This window comes from Boleophthalmus pectinirostris, unplaced genomic scaffold, assembly GCF_026225935.1.
Source record: "Boleophthalmus pectinirostris isolate CB_2022bp ecotype Guang Dong unplaced genomic scaffold, ASM2622593v1 HiC_scaffold_1, whole genome shotgun sequence".
Lineage (NCBI taxonomy): Eukaryota > Metazoa > Chordata > Actinopteri > Gobiiformes > Gobiidae > Boleophthalmus > Boleophthalmus pectinirostris.
The window spans coordinates 33,674,589-33,693,341 of NW_026570970.1; the positions used below are offsets into that span (position 1 = coordinate 33,674,589).

At 39.4% G+C, this 18,753-nt stretch overlaps 1 protein-coding gene across 1 annotated transcript; it reads right to left on the minus strand.

The window, feature by feature from the left end:
• Positions 1-57: 57 nt before the first annotated feature.
• LOC110170667 (NACHT, LRR and PYD domains-containing protein 3-like) lies at positions 58-18,276 on the minus strand. The gene is given in 13 exon segments (XM_055151184.1): positions 58-731; positions 819-865; positions 1,088-1,258; positions 3,773-3,940; positions 7,183-7,350; positions 8,717-8,863; positions 10,088-10,261; positions 11,192-11,692; positions 11,694-12,726; positions 12,889-13,134; positions 15,096-15,177; positions 16,335-16,425; positions 18,200-18,276. Coding segments are annotated over 13 exon segments (3,444 nt in total). The 3' UTR covers positions 58-192.
• Between the last annotated feature and the right edge of the window lie 477 nt (positions 18,277-18,753).

Here is an 18,753-nt window from a genome sequence, read left to right on the forward strand (position 1 = left end):
ATAAATATATTATGTTCTAACAGATGATAATTTAGGATTAAGATTTACAGTGCCATTTACAAATTTTTGTTTCAATGTTTTGTTCCCCATCTCTCCAATGTCCAAAGGAGAAATGGTTAAAATAAATATGTACAATACTTCTTGTTATGTGTCTGTAGTTGTGTTGTAGATGTTGAATTTGCGGAGCAAGCTTCAGATGAGGCTGAGTGAACTGTGGTAGGACCCAAACCCAGCCACAAGAGTCTCTGTGAAGGTGGCGTTCAAACAGTGCAGAATGTGTGGAGAACCATCAGGGGAGACTTCATAGAAGGCCAGAAATCCAGCCTTTGGGTCCAGGTACACAGCCACACAATGTGAGGATGAAGAGGTTACAAAAAACTCTCTCCCATTGTGGCAGAAAACGTACTGTCCCTTGAACACACGTAGAGTCCAGGACTCATGGTTTAGTCCAAACAGACACTCTTTACCTTTTCCTTTTCGTTTCAGAGTTTTGTAACAGACAGAAATATCCACCCATCCAGGCTGGTCCTCTTCACAGCCCTCCCACAGTACCTCCCAGTAGCTCCGTTGAGTCAGCTCAGTGTAGCTAAGGACCTGGGGCCTGGAGTCGAAGCGTTTTTGGTGATCTGGATAGTGCAGCTCCTCCTCCACATGTGTCACTGTTCTCTGGTCCTTAGACAGGTGCAGAGCTCTGTGAGCGGTGTTCACATCCAGACTCAGGTCACACAAGTCTGTAGAAGGAAACAAGGATAAATAAGGAAGTGATGTCATTACCATACATTTCAGTGGTGTCTAATTAAATGTCACTATTAACTCACACTTTCTCAGACCAGGAGTTAACCACTGGGCACCAGAGGGATTCAGCCTACAGTACAATGAAGCACAGTTGAAGAATGAGTCAAACGCAAGATCAAGTTTGCCATCATGGAAAATGACATGCATCTAAACCTTTATGTTTCACAGTCACTCTGGTTTTCACTGTGTATTTACTGCCATATCAATATTACACACATTGAATGAAAGTGAAGCACACTATCAGAAAAATAATTAAATTATGTATTGTTTTTGTGGTTTGTGAGGTCCTCACCTTAGAGTTTCCAGGGGAAAGTGGGTGTCTAATCGTAGTTGAGTCAGCAGCTGCTTTGACGGTCCTGGATGGTTGTAGCTCAGGTCTAACTCTGCCAGACGAGAGTGGGAGGAGCCGAGAGCTGAGGCCAGAGCAGCCCCGCCCCTTTCTGTTACCAGACATCCAGACAGGCTAAAGACACATGCATTTGTTATTTAAGACAATTCTCTATCAACAAAACTCATTATCTTCTGGTATAGGTAGTTAACCTATTGCAGAGGTGGCTTTCATTTTGACATAAATGATGGATTCAAACCTTCTAGCAGTAGCCATATCTTAAAGAGGTACAAAAGGTTTTAGAAGTAGTCATCTAGACACAATAGCTTTTCTCACCCCACTTTCAAAGGAACCTTTCCACCTGGTTAAAATCCAGACCTCACTGTCACAAATGAATGATCTGTGGCTTTATGATGAAGGTGAACAATGGAATGTGAACCCAAATGTAAATGTATTTTGTGTTGATATTTTCTTTGTTATAATGGTGGTTTAGTTTCACAGATGTAATGCTCACTGCTAGTGATGGGCAGATGTGTTTGTAACATATATATCACAAATCCTGATATTCTGCTCAGTGCCTCTGGAGCCATTAGCTGTCTGAGCTGTGACATGATACTGGCCCTGGATTGGAAGGACCTGACTTTTGAAGCAAGGCAAGACACAAGTAACCTTACATTTGGAAACAGCTTGTGTTGGTGTGTTCTATAGTGCCATCTGGTGAATGATGAAATGAACTTCCTATGCAGAAGAGTTGGCACAACACAGGGCTCATTCACTCAGAGAAGTGAATGCTAAATTGTGCTGGATGCAATCTGATATTGGTATTCAATAAATGAAAGAACTGACCAAGAAAGTAATACAGTTGTCACAGGTTGACTATGCGACACACTTTGTACTGATTTGCACATTTGTTTTTATGTTGCATGCTAATTCATAAACATAATAATAATAATACAAATGAATACAACTTTACAATGGATGAAATTCTATGGGAGAAATCAGCATGAGACACGAGAGAAAAACTTTACTCAAACTGACAGTAAAACAAAACAAAATGCAACAACCTTCCCACTGATTATTCATTTGGACGAGTCATTCACAAAGGTATCATGAAAAGTCACATTTCTTTTCATTTTATGGAGTTACAGTATTTCTATTTCTATAGCCTATTCTCCTACTCTAAGGTGTGTAAACTTGAATTTGTATGGGATTTAAGCATATTAGGTGATGTGTATCTGTCTAATGAGGGAAGGTGTGGCCTAAGGAGATCAACACCCTATATGAAGGTGTGCAGAATTATTAAACAGCTTTTTTTCCTCAGGCAAAATGGGCCAAAATGGAAATTTAACTGACTCTGAAAAGTTAAAAATTGTAAAAAGTCAGCACTTTTGATATTGCAAAGATATTGGGATGTAATCACAGAACCATCTGGTTAAAGATGAGCTTGTTGGACCTTTTCGGGTTGAAGATGGACTCGAAATTAACTCCCAAACCTACTGCCAGTTTTTAAAAAACACTTTCCTCAAGCAGTGGTACGGAAAAAAGTCTGCATCTTTCAAGAGGACCATGACTTTTATACAGGACAATGCTCCATCTCATGCATCGAAATCCTCCACTGCGTGCCTCAAAGATGAAAAAATAATGACAAGGCCCCCTTCCTCACCTGACCTAAACACTACTGTGAACTTGTGGGCTCTTCTTAAACAGGGAATTTACACTGAAGGAAAACAGTACACCTCTGAACAATGTCTGGGAGGCTGTGGTGCTACTGCACAAGCAGATCAAGAAACTGACAGACTCCATGAATGGAAGGTGCTTAACCATTATTGAGAAGAAGGGTGGCTATATTGGTCACTGATTTTTTATATTAATACCAGATATGTTTATTTGAACATTTTGAGTTGTTTAATATTCTGAAAGATGAAAATAAATAAGTGAGAATGGAAAATGTCCATTTTTCATTTTGTTGCGTAATAATTCTGCACACATAGATTTTCTGCTAAGAAAAGCAGAATGTCACTTTTACTTACTTATACTTTCAGGTTTGGTTTACTTACATTTTGGATTGACTGAGAGAACTGTAGTTGTGCAATTATAAAATTTATCCTCATAATTGCAACTTGCCTAATAATTTAGGCCCCGCCCCCAGAACTGGATGTGGATTCTAACGCCACCCTTCATGAACTCTTTTACCACAGTTGATGTGTCAGCTCTCTCTAACTATGACTCAAGTGCACTGGAAATGGTAAATATTGTATATATGTGTCGATAACACTTTTTTGGTGGCACCATAATTTTGTCTTGTTTTATTTAGCAATGTTTCTTTTTCCGATCCTGTATCATGTTATACATAAATTATAGCAATTTATTACTCAAAAGGTATTGCTAGTGTTACATGTGGGCTGAGCACATTACAGGATTATACTGAATAGGACCTGGGGGAGATCGCTAAGTACTCCAAAATGCACGGATGATACACACACACACACACACACACACAAAAGCACAGTTCAGGCATGCTGTTGGTAAGAATTGATACAAATTATAGAAATAATGGAATGCTCCAAAAAGTTAATTTTGCATAATACCCATCTTTAACATTTTTTAGGACATAACACAGATGGGAGTCAGTCATGGAAAAAGTCTGACCTGAGTGTCTTCAGTCTGCAGGTGGCGCTCTTTAGTCCTGAACACAACTGTTCTACTCCTGAGTCCTGGAGGTGATTGTCACTGAGATCCAGATGTGTCAGACTGGAGGAGCTGAGGAGAGTGGAGAGAGCACCACAGCTGTCTTTGGACAGGTTACAAAAACCCACCCTGTAACAAAGACAAGCATCTTAAACATCTAGACACTGTTTATTCAGTATTTTACTTATGAGCCTATTACGTATTTCATTTTTACCTTTACACATAGTATTATCTTAACAAACCATAGACTACTGCTCTCCATGGAATGATGAGTCTTTTTGTGTTTTCTTGTTTTTTGTGACTACATCACTGGGTGCCTCCTGGTGGTTGGACTAGTCGCATTGGTGAGGTTCCCCCACCTATGCACGTGATTTAAACCACTGGTTCATGAGTTTCACTTAATTTGCTGTGCCGTCTGCTGTGTCCACTGTGGTGAGTGGGTAGCACTTCTGGGCACTTGTTTACAGTTTCTGTTTGTTAAGTCTATTGAACTTGCACTGAGTATGGGGTCTTATTAACATAATCATTCAGGCCCATAATGGTACTTTCACATCTCTAGGCCTGACCTGGCTATCCCTGCTGTTTCATTTGTTTTGTTTTAGATCTGAGGAAGGAGTTTTAAATGGGAGACAGATGATGTCTGAGGCCTCCATTTCTGTTCAAGGATGGACTGTCTTTCCTAACAAAAATAAGTTTCTTTAACTCCACTCTCAAACCAGTTCTTTTCTCTGGCTCAGATTTGTACCTCACTATCCTCAAAGGACTGGCCCGAGGCTTTTAGATGGAGGTGTACCGCAGACTGAGGTCCACTATTGCTCTCTCATCTGTGTTGGTACATCCTCCTGGGAAGTGGCTGTTTTGTTTCTCCAGTGTAGCACTCACTGTAGTCTTCACTACACTGAATGGAGTAGCAATGATTGGAGAGACCGGTGAGCCCATGGAACAGCTGTGGATTTGCTTGTACAAATTTTCTCTGAACTGAAAATAGGTGGTATTTAAACAAATTTCTTTGGACAGCTTCTGTCTTTTTGAGCTTTATGTTCCTAATGGTGGTTTCTGCTGTTGTGATGTAGTCCATCGTGGGGATACGGTTAGATGTTAGAGAAATTGTTTGGGTGTCTGGGTGGTTTCCTTTGATATGACCTCTCTTTTCACTTGTATCCCTACATCAGTAGCAGTGGAGGCAGCAAGAAGGAGACTACTGCAGGATACTAAGTTAGAAGAGAGAACTAAACTTTCACACAACCAAATCTGCCAGCTGCTGGAAATTTGTTTAAATACCAGAGAAAATTCAGAGGAAAGTTCTACAGGCAAATCCACGCCTGTTCCATGGGCTCACTGGTTTCTCCTATCATTGTCAACTTATATACTGTATGAAACAACATGCTTTGAGACATGTGATTTCAATCATGAAATTCAGGGAAGTTGAATCAAAGATGGACAGGACTACTTTAATACACCGTTAAGAGTGGTAAAAAAGGCTCTGAAGGGGTCAAACGTTAAAAAGAGCCAGGGCCCTGATATTATCTGTGCCCAGTTGCTTATAACTTGTACAAAACCATTGAGCCTCTTCAACAGCACGTTCCACAAATATGGAAAGAGGTACTGGTTGTTCCCATTCCCAAATCTAGTGCTCCTAAAACTTAAAATTACTTAAGGTTAGTTGCCTGCAATTAATGAATGAAAATGTTTTGAGAAAATAATGAGGTCAAACATCTTGAGTAAAACTGTGATCTTAACCTGATGTTATGCTATGAAGCGGGGCCATCATGGCAGCAAGAGAGAGGGATCTGTACAAGCTGTAATCCTTACCCAGTCTGTGTTGTTAACACAACTGAATTTTCTTTTGCTATGAAACATACCTGGATCACTGAGGGATAATTTCACGAGAAAAATCTCATGAATTGTTATTTATTAAATCTTTAAGAAATGTATTTTCATGGAATTTGTACTGTGAGAGGACCAGTAGGGTCTGATGGAAAGCTGAGAAGTAACTTTAGTCACATAGCATCTAATTTATTATCTTAAAATGATTGCCTTTTCCATTATTATTGTCAGTACCACTGATATAACTTGTGATCTAACTGTTCAAATATGAGGGGCATCTTTCTGTCTCCAGGATAAATTGTTCAAAATACAACAGGTTATCTGCAGACTGTCAGTCACATATCATCATCAACATTCCTTGGAGTAAAGCTAACTAGAGGCACTGCTCTGTCTGAAGCTCTATTACTCTAATCTGATCTTTATTTTAACACCTTCTGACTAGGGGTGGGACAACACAGAATTTTCACAACATGAGACAGGAGACAGGGTCCACGAGAATGAGACAAGATGAAATGTTGAAATAATAAAAAAAATAACCAGATTAACTCATAATTGTGATCACCGTTATATAATAAAATAATAATAATAAAAATAGACAATTGACAATTACATTAAATAGTAGGAAATAAAAACAGACAAAAATTAACCTCGTTGGCTGAGTACCGAGAGAGATTCATTTTGGTTTCTTCAGTCTTCTTGTTTTTTCTGTCTGTTAGCTTAAACCTTTTCTCTTAATCATGCTGTTGTCCTGTCTCTCTTGAGATCACTTCTTCTCTTCTAATAATCTTGCTCTGCATATACACAAGCCTATTACTGTGTTACAATTAGTTGGAAATACAAAAGGTGAGCTGATTCCCTCTGAAGTAACATTTCGGGCTGATTCCACATGATGCAACTCCTCTGCACTGAAGCCAGATCATCAGAGCAACAAGTTGTGAAAACATCTAGGCCTACAGCACTCCTGTACCCATACAACTAAATCTGACAGGGACACCAGGTTGACAGTGATGGAATGGCACCCAGTCTGGCACCCAATGGCGGAAAAGAAAATAAACATAGAAAATATTAAAGAGCACAATCACAAAAATTTCACTACCTCTTGATCCTGAATTTTGCCTACTTGGAAATTTTGAGAAAATGGAACCATTAAATAAAATATAAAATACAATTTTTGGAAATATTATTGGCAGTGGCAAGAAAATGCATTGCAGTCACCTGGAAGTCTGATCCCTCCCCTCCCATTACAAGATGGTACTCAGAAATGAACAGCTGTGTGTCTTTGGAAAATATCACTTATAGTCTCAGAAAGGCTTATAATACCTTTGTTAGAATACCTTACTAGGAATGTGAACATCACCTCAACTGACCTCTGTCTGTCTATGTGAACTATTGAACCCCCCCATGGGCTTACAGTCACAAGCAAACTAGCACTAGCCAAATGCTTTCAATTTGTCACGCTCAACATTTTTTTTGTAAAAACACCTAAATGGAACCAAGAACATTTGTATTGACCACAGCCTCCTTAATACTGATGCTGTTCTCACCTGAGGATCTTCAGTTTGTAGGGGGCGCTCTTCAGTCCAGAACACAGCAGCTCCACTCCTGCGTCCTTCAGGTTGTTGTAACTGAGCTCTAAGTGTGTCAGACTGGAGGACTGGAGGACTGAGGACAGGGAACCACAGCAGCTCTGGGACAGCTTGCAAGCATTCAAGCTGGAGAAATGCACACAAGAAGTAATATGATGCTTTTTTGGTATTTAGTATTTTAGTACATTTAACATGCACAGCATTACACATACATCCTTTTTTAGACATTCAAGGATTTATTGTCATTGTCACAAGTAACTTTGAAATAACACACTAGTGTGGCTATTTGAAAACAATATCAGTGCAATTCATAAAGTGCAAATACTGGCATATAAACATATAGACCATTGAGGTACTTCTAGCATGTAAGATAACATCATGACATAAAGGCAGAGGTAGATATATTTTAATATGAAATGTTACAGGTACAATATAGTTTTGTAGTATGATTCACTGAGGTTCAGGACTAGGATCATGCCTCACCCTTCTACTGCTCCTCTCCAGCAAAACCGCAGCTCACCTCTGCCTCTGATTACCCACAAGCCTCATTTTTACAATTTTATCCTGACAGCAATATCTGTTTCCACTTTTGCCATGTACAGAATACTACAATAAAGATATGCATTGATGAATGATACGAATAGAGGGAGATGAGTAGAGATTCAAGATGGGAGCTTTATCAGTCAATTCAGGACCACCCAGACCCCTATATCCATATCAATCATCAATGCATATCTTTTTTTGTATACTGTTTTTGCAGTGTGGTCCTCGCTAGTGAAATTTATAAGTAATTCACAACATTGATCTAAAACATCTCAAGAATAGAAATGACTTCCTGTTCAAAAGTACAGAACTGATAGACCCTGCCTCTTCATACTTGTACTTCATTGCAGAAAGCTGCGTATTGTCATTTGAATTTTTATTTAAATAATCACAAATAAATACAGAAAAATGGGCGGAGATACAGGGTAGATGAAAACCAACATTTTCTACTCAAGTACTCAATCCTTAAACGTATCCTTAAAGTATGAATCAATCAAAATACAACTCTGTATAAGATAAAGGTGAAGGAACATCATTACAACATGGTTAAGTGGATTTTATATTGCCTTTAATGAATATAAACAGAGGCATTGATGGCAGTGAGGACAAGGCAAATTTATTCAATAGTTGTTTTTTTAACCATCATGCCACTCCAGTAGCCACTCTTCCACATAATGGTCCTGCTCACACCTCGTCTACAAACCCCTGTCTGACCGCACTCAGCTCAGTGTGATGAAGACCAAGGAATTGGTGGTGGACATGAGTAGGACCACAGCTGCTGTGACAAAACCTGCACCCAGAGGTCAATGTGGACATGGTGGAGGCGCAGAGAGTCTATGCAGCTTACAATGCTCATGATGTTCTACAATAAAGAGCTATAATGACATGCTGTGATCTGTGACTATAAACTGAATTACCCCTCAGAGATGAAGGTTTTCTCTGTTCTCACCTGAGTATCGTCATTCTGCATTGAGTGCTCTTCAGTCCAGAACAAAGCAGCTCCACTCCTAAGTCCTTGAGGTCATTGTAACTTAGATCCAGATGTGTCAGTCTGGAAAATTTTGAGCAAAGCACTGAAGACAGAGGACCACAGCAGCTCGAGGACAGGGAACACATACTCAGACTGAAAGAGAAAGAGATTTTAATTCTCTCTCAATTTTTTGTTCTGAACAGTTTGAACATTACATGGTTCCTGAAAGGGATGAAGGGATGATCGATCTTGGAATTCAATAGAGCTCTAACATTTAAGATATTGTAGTAGATAATATTACCAAAATCAGGTATATTTGGATAAATTGAGTAAACATGATTGCAGAAAAAGGTAAATACAATAAAGATGTCTATAGTCCCATTTCTATACCAATGGCTCTGCAAACCAAAAAAAAGGGACACTTGCTCTGCCCAATATAAAATATTATATGCCTAGAAAAGATTAACCAAACACGGGGTAGGAATTAATCTGGATTTGGACTAGGTTTGACCTCTCCTATTCCTGGTTGCCATATGATCGAGTATGTAATTGCCGACATCAAGAGGTAGATGTCCCAAACTTTTCTTCAGGTAAGTGAAAACAAAACAGAGATCCTTCAAATTGGAATGTAAACATTCCCCCTCATTATGGCAGCTACAAAATCCAGGGTACAATAAAAGGATTGGGAACGACAACTGTGAGTAATCCTGGACTCTCTTTTCATCATTAATTTACCAAAGTTACTGAATCCTGTTTTCTCCAGTTAAGGCTTGTGACAAAAATGAAGCCATTTCTATCCCAACCTGGCGTAGAAAAAATATACTCTGCTTCATTTGTTCAAGGAGTGATTATTGCAACGCCCTTTACTCAGGGATCAACTCAAAGTATAGTTACTGCCTTCAGTTAATTCAACTCCAGTATTGGTCCCCCCTACATTGAGTGTGTGTTATCATATTGATTTTAAAATTATTTTAATCAGCCCTTAACCATCAAATGCCTTCTCAGCCCGAGCTCCAAAACTTTGGAATGCTCTACCAGAAAGTGTTAGACAAGCAAATCGCTTAAAAACACATTTTTACAGAAGGGCTTTTTATTGATTTTAATTGATGATCTAGTGCCATAAATTAAGTCTTTTGAGTATTTCTGTTTGATCCTCACTGTTTGTGTTTTTTTATATGTTCTATGTTTTGTTTAAATGTGTATGAATGAATATTTAAGTTATAAGGCAAATTAAACTGCTTAGATTTGACAAAAAATGTTTTGTAAAATTATTACAATTGTTTGATGTTGCATGCACATTGCAAATGAAAATTTTACACACAGACTCTTTTGAGTCTTTATTCTTCTTACCAAAGAGTCTTCAGTTTGCAGGAGGTGCTCTTTAGCCCTGAACACAGTTGTTCTACTCCTGAGTCCTCGAGGTCATTGTCACTGAGATCCAGATGTGTCAGATTGGAAAACTCTGAGCAGAGCACTGAGGATAGACGACCACAGCAGCTCGAGGACAAGAGACAGCTGCTCAGACTGAAATGAGACGGAAATATGAATTACAATTTTTGTATTCAACTTTTGATTAAATTAATTACAGAAGTATTAGTACTTTTTTATCGTTTGGGTCAGTAACTGCCAAAGGCCAGCTGAAGGTAACTTAATTTATGTTATAATACAACCAATGATGGTGATTGGAAAACTGTTAAAACATAGAGGAAAATACTTCAAGGTCTTATAGTATGCAAAACTGTTGTGAGCTTTTAACCATGTTACAATATTTTTTTCTTATCAAAAATAACATGCCTTGAGTTGGGTCTTGATTTGATTTACGATTCATTCACACATGTAATTGGGTAACCGAGTAATGAATGTTCAAGACTTAAAATACCATGTGATGTCATTATGTGGTAGATGTAAAGTTAACAGCTATTTTTAGCCTCAGTTGAACAGTTTTACTCTAAAATGCACTAGAACAACCTTAAGTCTTTGCCTTGCCTTGTTGTACCTTTTGTACAGCTGAAATTCCAGTATAAAGTCTCCAATATCTTCAAGTGCACCAAGGAGTGAAGCAGTTTCAATAGCTGTAGCTTCAAAGTTCAGCAATTCCAGGGATGAAATCATCTACATGATTCTAGTGTAGGTGTATTGAGTTTAAAAACACAGTGGAACAGTGTTTTTTGTTTGAGAGAAGAACTCATCCTACATATGCAGTGTTTGTGTGTTTAACACGTGTGAATGCAACACAACTCCAAGTATGTTTTTATGAGGAAACAACATTATAACATAGATCATGAAATAGTGTAATATGGGCCCTTAAATACTGCTGAATGTCTATAATAGGGAATAGGGAGGAGGCCCAAGAGAAAGACAGGGTCACATTCCTAGACTGGAGGGGCTCAGCAGGACACAAGTTTACTCTAACGTGTAAGAATGAAAACAGGTTTTCATAAAATTTACACTCACATTGCTTTGTTGGTTGCTTTGATGACTGGAAGCAGGTGCTGGAGAGCTGTTGGTGAAGCAGAGTATTTTTTCAGATCAAAAACCTCCATCTCTGAGTCTGAGGAGAGTAAGCTGAAGACCAGGGCAGACCATTGAGCTGGACTTAATTTAGAAACCCGTCCCTCTGTTATGGTCTTTTGGATCTGTTCCACTAGAGTGTGATCATTCAATTCATTCAGGCAGTAGAACAGGTTTATGCTTCTCTCAGTAGACAAACCCTCATTGATGCATTCTTTTATGTATTCAATGGTTTTCTGATTTGAATGTGAACTATTTTCTGTGGGAGTCAACAGACCGCGCAGCAGGCTCTGATTGATCATCAGAGACAACCCCAGGAGGAAGCGCAGGAACAGGTCCAGGTGACCGCTTGGACTCTGTAAGGCCTGGTTCACAGCGGAGATGTATAAGACTGTCTCAGGCTCAAGGCTTTCAGAGGAATATGTGGGCTCCAGCAGATTTTTCTCCAGAGCTGAAGAAGGTCTGATGGACGTGAAGAGCAGCCAGAAACTCCTGCACACTCAGGTGGATGAAGCAGTAGACCTTGTCTTGGTACAAGCCTAGCTCCTTTTTAAACACCTGTGTGAACACTCCTGAGTACACTGAGGCTGCTGCAGCGTCCAGTCCACACTCGCTCAGGTCATGCTCATAGAAGATTAAATTTCCTTTCTGCAGTTGCTCAAAAGCCAGTTTCCCCAGAGACAGCACCATCTCCCTTGTATCTGGAGTCCAGGGAGGGTCTGTCTCAGAGCGGCCATCGTACTTGAGATTCTTCACTTTGGCCTGCACCACCAGGAAGTGGATGTACATCTGGGTAAGGGTTCTTGGCAGCTCAGCTTCATTGGTTTTCAACACATGCTCCAGGACTGTGTAGAGGATCCAGCAGAAGATTGGGATTTGGCACATGATGTAAAGACTTTGTGATTTCTTGATGTGTGAAATAACAACCTCACTCTCATCTCCAAACCTTTTACTGAAGTACTCCTCCTTCTGTGGGTCGGCAAACCCTCGCACCTCGGTCACCATGGAGACGCACTCAGCAGGGATCTGACTGGCTGCTGCAGGTCGTGTGGTTATCCAGAGGCGAGCGGAGGGAAGTAGTCTTCCCCTGATGAGGTTTACCAGCAGCACGTGCACTGAGGCGGACTCTGTGGGGTCGGTCAAGACCCGGGTTCGGCTGAAGTCCAGTGGAATTCTGCACTCGTCAAGACCGTCTAAGATGAAGAGCACCTGGAGATGTTGATAGCTGCAGAGATCTTTGGATGGACTGAAGAAGTGGTGCAGCAGTCCCACCAGGCTGAACTGTGTGTCTGTGAACACATTGAGCTCTCTAAAAGTGAATGGGAACAGCAGCTGTATGTCCTGGTTGGCCCGGCCTTCAGCCCAGTCCAGACTGAACTTCTGAGTAAGTACTGTTTTTCCAATGCCAGCCACACCCTTCGTCAGCACTGTTCTGATTGGCCCCTGACTGCCAGTCTGTTTTGTTCTGATTGATTCATCTGGTTTGTTCAGTTCCTGTTTGTCTGTTACTAACTTGATTCCAGGCACGATCTTTGTGAACATGCCTTTTAGTGCTGATGGTCTCTTTTTCAGTTGTTTTGTGTGTGGTGACTGGGTTCCTGTTTGCTCTGCTCTGATTGGCCCATGTCTGTGGGAGGGGCCTTTAAAGATGTCTTCACACTTGATGGTTGTTTCAGATGTGAATCTTTTCCTGGACACTGCCTCGATGTATTTGACCTCGTGTTCCTGGTTGACCCCTGCAGCCCCTCCCTCTGTGATGTAGAGATCTGTATAGATCTGGTTCAGGTGCGTGCGGTTTCCATCCATACTGATGCCTTCAGACACATAGCTGAACCTTTGCTTCAGTTGAGACTTAAGTTTGCTTTGACAAACTCCTGAAAGACATTCTAAAACACACACAAAAATGTTATATTCTTTTTGTCTGAAATGATCTTAAGTATTAGTCAGTATTTAATTGTAGTTTATCTAGTTTTAGTCAACAAAAATGTGGTGCTAATTGAGTCATTTAAATCCATAGAAGGTTTTCAACCACAAATCCAAAATATATATTTTATATCAAATACAATAAAATAAATATGACTGCTTCAAACAAGACTTTTATTATCCAAGATTTCTTTGTATCCAATGAATTAGATTTCCTCTGCGTGGCAGAGACATGGGTGACTGCTGGTGAGGCTAGTGCTTTTGCTGAATTATTGCTGCCGGATTGCTGTTATTTTAACACGCCACACATTTCTGGCCTTGGTGGAGGAGTAGCCACTGTATATAGGTACAGGTGTAAACTGGTCTCTCTGCCCACTACTTTCTCTGGTTTTAAACTATCCTTTTTTGAGCTTGTCTGCCCTACAGGCTGTACGCAGTGATCTACAGACCGCCCAAGTATATGGATTTTATAAAAAACTTTGCTGCTGTTATGGCCGAGATTATGCCCAAATATTCTTATTGTGGGGAATTTTAATATTCATGTCTGATGTCTGAAAAAACTCATGGTAAAGGATTTCCTGGACCTGACTGATTCTTTTAACGTAGTTCAGTCTGTGTCTGCCCCAACACAAGAGCGTGGACATATACTTGACTTAGTTTTATCATATGCCTTGCCTGTTTTTAATTTGGAGGTCTGTGACACTGTTTTCTCTGATATTTGTTATTTGTAACATTGCCTTGTAACATTGTTGAAACTCACATTCCTGCTCAGCGCTCTTAGATCACTAATCCATCCACTGCCGCACAGTTCTCTGCCTGTAACATCCTTCTGTCTCTGCATGGATCAGATGAGCTCAGCTCTTGGTTTTATAACACCTGTCAGATTGTACTGGACTCAGTGGCTCCTCTTAAGACAACGCAGCCCAAAATCAAGCTGGAGCCCTGGCTTAATGAGGAGACATGAGCTGTGAGGCAGCAGTGCCGTAAGGCTGAGCGCAAATGGAAAAAAGGACACACATTACAAGTTTCCTTTCAAATAGACTATTGATGCCTTTATGAGTCCACTTGTAGAAAAGGCCCCATTGTGGTCACTAGGCGCCACAGACTTTGACACTAACTCTCGCTCCACATTTGCCGTGCACCACACTTCACCTGGACTCCTGTCCAATCAGAAGACGCCTTGGACTCTTCAGCGTGCAGCTAGTTGTTAGTCTGTCGGAGAGTCCGCTGCAAGCAGCAGTGCTTAGTAGCGCGGACTATTATTACCTGCCTATTTTGTATATCTGCTGCCCTCTGAGTGTATGCATTGTGTGCGTCTTATGCAAGTAAGTGTTTGTTGTTTAATGCAAATGAGTTGTTATATTATCTGTTCTTTGTTGTTAGCTTGGGCCTACTTTACTTTCAGTCTTGTTCCACGTTATATTTATTTATGTTTTTTACCTCACAATGTGCAGTGTATAGCTATATTCCGGTAACAAGCATTCTTATTCAAGTGCTAATTTTCCAGTTCTGCAAGCAACGCATTGCGTGTTTTTGGAGTTTGTTTATGCTCTGGTTGAGGATCTGGATTGAAGTGTCACTATAATCTAGATTCCTCTCATTCCTTTCATATATTTAGGTTTAATTTTTATTATTCCACAAAAATATACTTTAAGTCATATTTTCAGTGGACGGAAATGTATATAGTTTTAGTTTATATGATTACCTATTATTATTTTTGATTTAGTTTTAGTCTCAAAAAGATACAAAAAAACTATAACAAAAATTCAGACAGAACCAGATGAACATACAGTGTTTCTGACAGTAGTAAACTCACTATTCTGCAGTTGCTCAGCCAGTGGTTCTTGCTTCATTTTCTTCAGGAAGTGCAGTGTGATGTTTAAAAAAGCCTCTCTGACATTCTTCTCTTCCTCCTTCTCCTCACCATCTATGAATTCTGTGCACAGACCCTGGTGAAATTGCTTAAGATGGTGTCTGACAAAGGTGACAATCTTTTCCTCCAGTTGCTGAAACATAACAAAACATAAAGAAACACTAAAGCTAACTTGGACCAGAAATTGTAGAAAAAGGACAAGTTGTTAAATATGGTGGAAGATGGAAGTAAATGTAATCTCATAGATAACAACTGCATGACCAGTGTTGGGAAGGTTACTTTTAAAATGTAATCCCCTACAGATTCCAGATTACACACCCCAAAATGTAGTTTGTAACATAATCCATTCACTTAAAGTGAGTAACGTAATCTGATTACTTTGGATTACTTGATATTGTCATGTTTTTTAAACGACATGAATGTAGCAACCACATCCTGAAAATTCTTGTTTGTTGTCTTCAAATTGTCTGAGCCCAAGTCTCCATGAATAAGCAACTGTTTGCTGTAGAGAAACAAAGACCATGATATCTTAATATAAGAGGTTTTGTCTGTTAAAAACAGTAACAAGATCAGCTTTTCCTTCACCATATAAACAAATATTATTGATAGAGAAGTTATTTTTTATATGAGATCATCTTAAATTATGTCAACCTACTGTTAGGTGTCAGGTTGTTTAGACCTGGTTTAGTCCTGGTTTAGTCCTGGTTTAGTCCTGATTTTTAGACCTGGTTTACTCCTGATTTTAGACCTGGTTTAGACCAGGTCTAGACCAGGTCTTTAGTTCTGGTTTAGTCATGGTTTAGTCCTAGTTTAAACCTGGTTCAGTCCTGCTTTAGTCCTAGTTTAGTCCTGGATTAGTTCTGGTTTAGTCCTGGATTAGTTCTGGTTTAGTCCTGGATTAGTTCTGGTTTAGTCCTGGTGTTAGTTCTGGTTTAGAATTTATATTTAATAATTTATAGAATTATTTCAACAAAGTAACTGTAATCCAATTACCACTCATTGAAACAGTAACTGTAACGGAATACAGTTACTCATAATTTGTACTCTGATTACGTAACGGCGGCACATGTAATCTGTTACTCCCCAACACTGTGCATGACCATATGTTATTCATGATTTTTATCAAGTCACATACAGAGACAGACTGGCATAGCAGAAGACCAACATGAAACACCCATAACAGAGCTGTGATTTTGGTAGATCACTTTACTTCATGTGGCATATATGAAAAAGTAGGACATTCTCTGAATAGGTGGGACAGATGCCTAAATGACAGAGAAGTACACAGACCTTAAATATGGCATCCAGCTGAGTCTGAGACCACTGTTGATCGGGAAACTTAGGATTTAACTCAGGTCCTGGATCTTCAACTTCTGGCTCACTGGTGAAATACAATAACATCACATGTAAAATGCCTGACCTTTGTCTTCAACGCCCAGTCATGTTAGTTCTGATCTTGCATGCCATATCCAAAGTTATTATCCATGAATGTTAAACATATTCACTATATATTTGGGACTGGCTCTAAAAAATTGCCACATTAACCTTTTGTCTTAAAGTGTTTTGAACTGACAACTATTGCATCTTTGGGTTTGAATGATGGCATCACTTTCTGAAACTATTGTGAAAATATAAGCTGAAGTCGCTCAGGACTTGCTGGAGGGACTAGTCTCTCGGCTGGCTTGGGAACACATTGGGAGTCACGGAGTGTGTCATCAGAGGTATAATACTCCCTACAACAGAAGCATAATCAGACTGGATTGTGCTACACTGGAATGAACAACACTATCATAATATCCTGAGGGTTCATGTGTCCAGGTGCTGGGTCCTGTACTGATGGTCCCTGCAGATCACCACCCACTGCCTGATCTGTCTACTTCAGTTCCATATTAAACTACAGGGATTCTAGATTGCTGTGATATCTACTGTATAAGCCCACCCTATCTATGGGTTTCAAAACTATGAAAAATTAGGATAATTGCCATAGTGACAAACAATCTAAAACAAAATTGTATTTTTTTTTTATGCTGCATGTAACAGGAAGCTGAACCTCACAAACAGTCATTTCTCAAGAACCAGATACTCACCCAGGTTCATGAGTAAGTCCTTCTTTGAAAGTTACAGGAAGATCTATGGAGCGATCACTTTTGATAGGAGCAGTGTTGAGGATTTTTTCCTTACTGTTGACTGTTGACATTTAATTCCATCAGTTGAGAAAATATTTTCACAAGTTTAAAGTGTTTGACAGTTTTCACATTTTCACATTATTACTCCGTCTGATGGGATAGTACCTGGGGTAAATATATATCCTAGTTTTACATCAGTCAACTGTCAGTTTGTAAAGGACATTAGAAGGCAAGAAAGTTGAACGTTACAGGAAGTAATTGTTATGAGTTATGTTCTAAAAAGGAATCCCTCTATGTCATCAATACACACAATTTTATCCAGAATGTAATTCATGAGCAAGGACAATAGGTTTCTGATAGTACAAATGTATTTTATAAAGTGTTGTCAAGTATTTTTACTCATCAAATAAAGCTAAATGAGACAAGCTTTGGCCCTTGTTTATAGTTGTTAGGTAATAGCTATGCAATTACAGCTACATATGTCACTGTCCATGTCCAGGACTCCCTAAAAGCTCAGCATTTCTTCTGGGGGTGGGACTTCACTTTCTATTGCAACCATAGCAACCCATAGCAAGCCGTGTTTTCCTATTCACCTGAGCTGCCAAGTCTGAAAAACTTACTACTTTGTCTTTTTTTTAAATTAAGACTCAAAATTATAAATATATGGTTATATTTTTACTTTCTGTTGATACATCTGAGTGGCACCATCTTTACCCCCAAGCACAGTTACACAACAGTCACTTTGTATGTGTATGTGCAGTGGTTTTGCTTGCAAATGTTGATTTTTGACTTTTTTTTTCCACAACACACACACACACACACACACACACAGCACACACACACACTGTGGGTGCAAGTGTGGGTCTGACTGACTCAACCTGTGATGTTTTATGTCGAGAGCTGGATTCGAACCGCCAACCTTTAGATCAGTGGACGAATGCTCTACCAACTGAGCTACTGCATATAATGTTAACTATGTTTTAATAAATTGTGTAGTGTAATCTGTCATATGCACTTAAAGAAACTCACTTATCCTGGAAGGTAATAATAAATTCCTTTGAGTGTTCACTCTTGAGGGACTCACAGCTGGGACCAGGATCCTCCATCTTCCTCTCAAGGCAGAACAGTATACAGTCTTTTTGGTCAGTTTGGGAAAGAAAACAATATTTCATCACTATCCATGAGTTTTAGAAATAGGGCTGCACAATTTAGGAAAATAATAATCTAATAGTAAGTTTTCTGATTGTGCTTACATTTGTGATATATGCTTAAATAATTGGTATGGAAGATAATTTGTTCCATTAGATTTTGAATTGAATTGATTATAAATGCCGCTGAATTCTCTCTTTGAATTTTTTTAACTCTGAAAAAAAGATGTTTGAAGTATTTTTATCCTGAACTTTAGCTGCTGAAATTTTAAGTGTACATTTTCCAAGTGTTTAAAATTCACAGCAAAGATCCAAGATGCCAAGGCAGAAGCAATCGATCGTGTGTGAGTGAGAAGGAGAGGCCGTTTCCTATTGGCTGTTCTCATCTGTGGGCGGGGCTTACACTTAACAAATAAAAGAGATGAGGTTTTGATG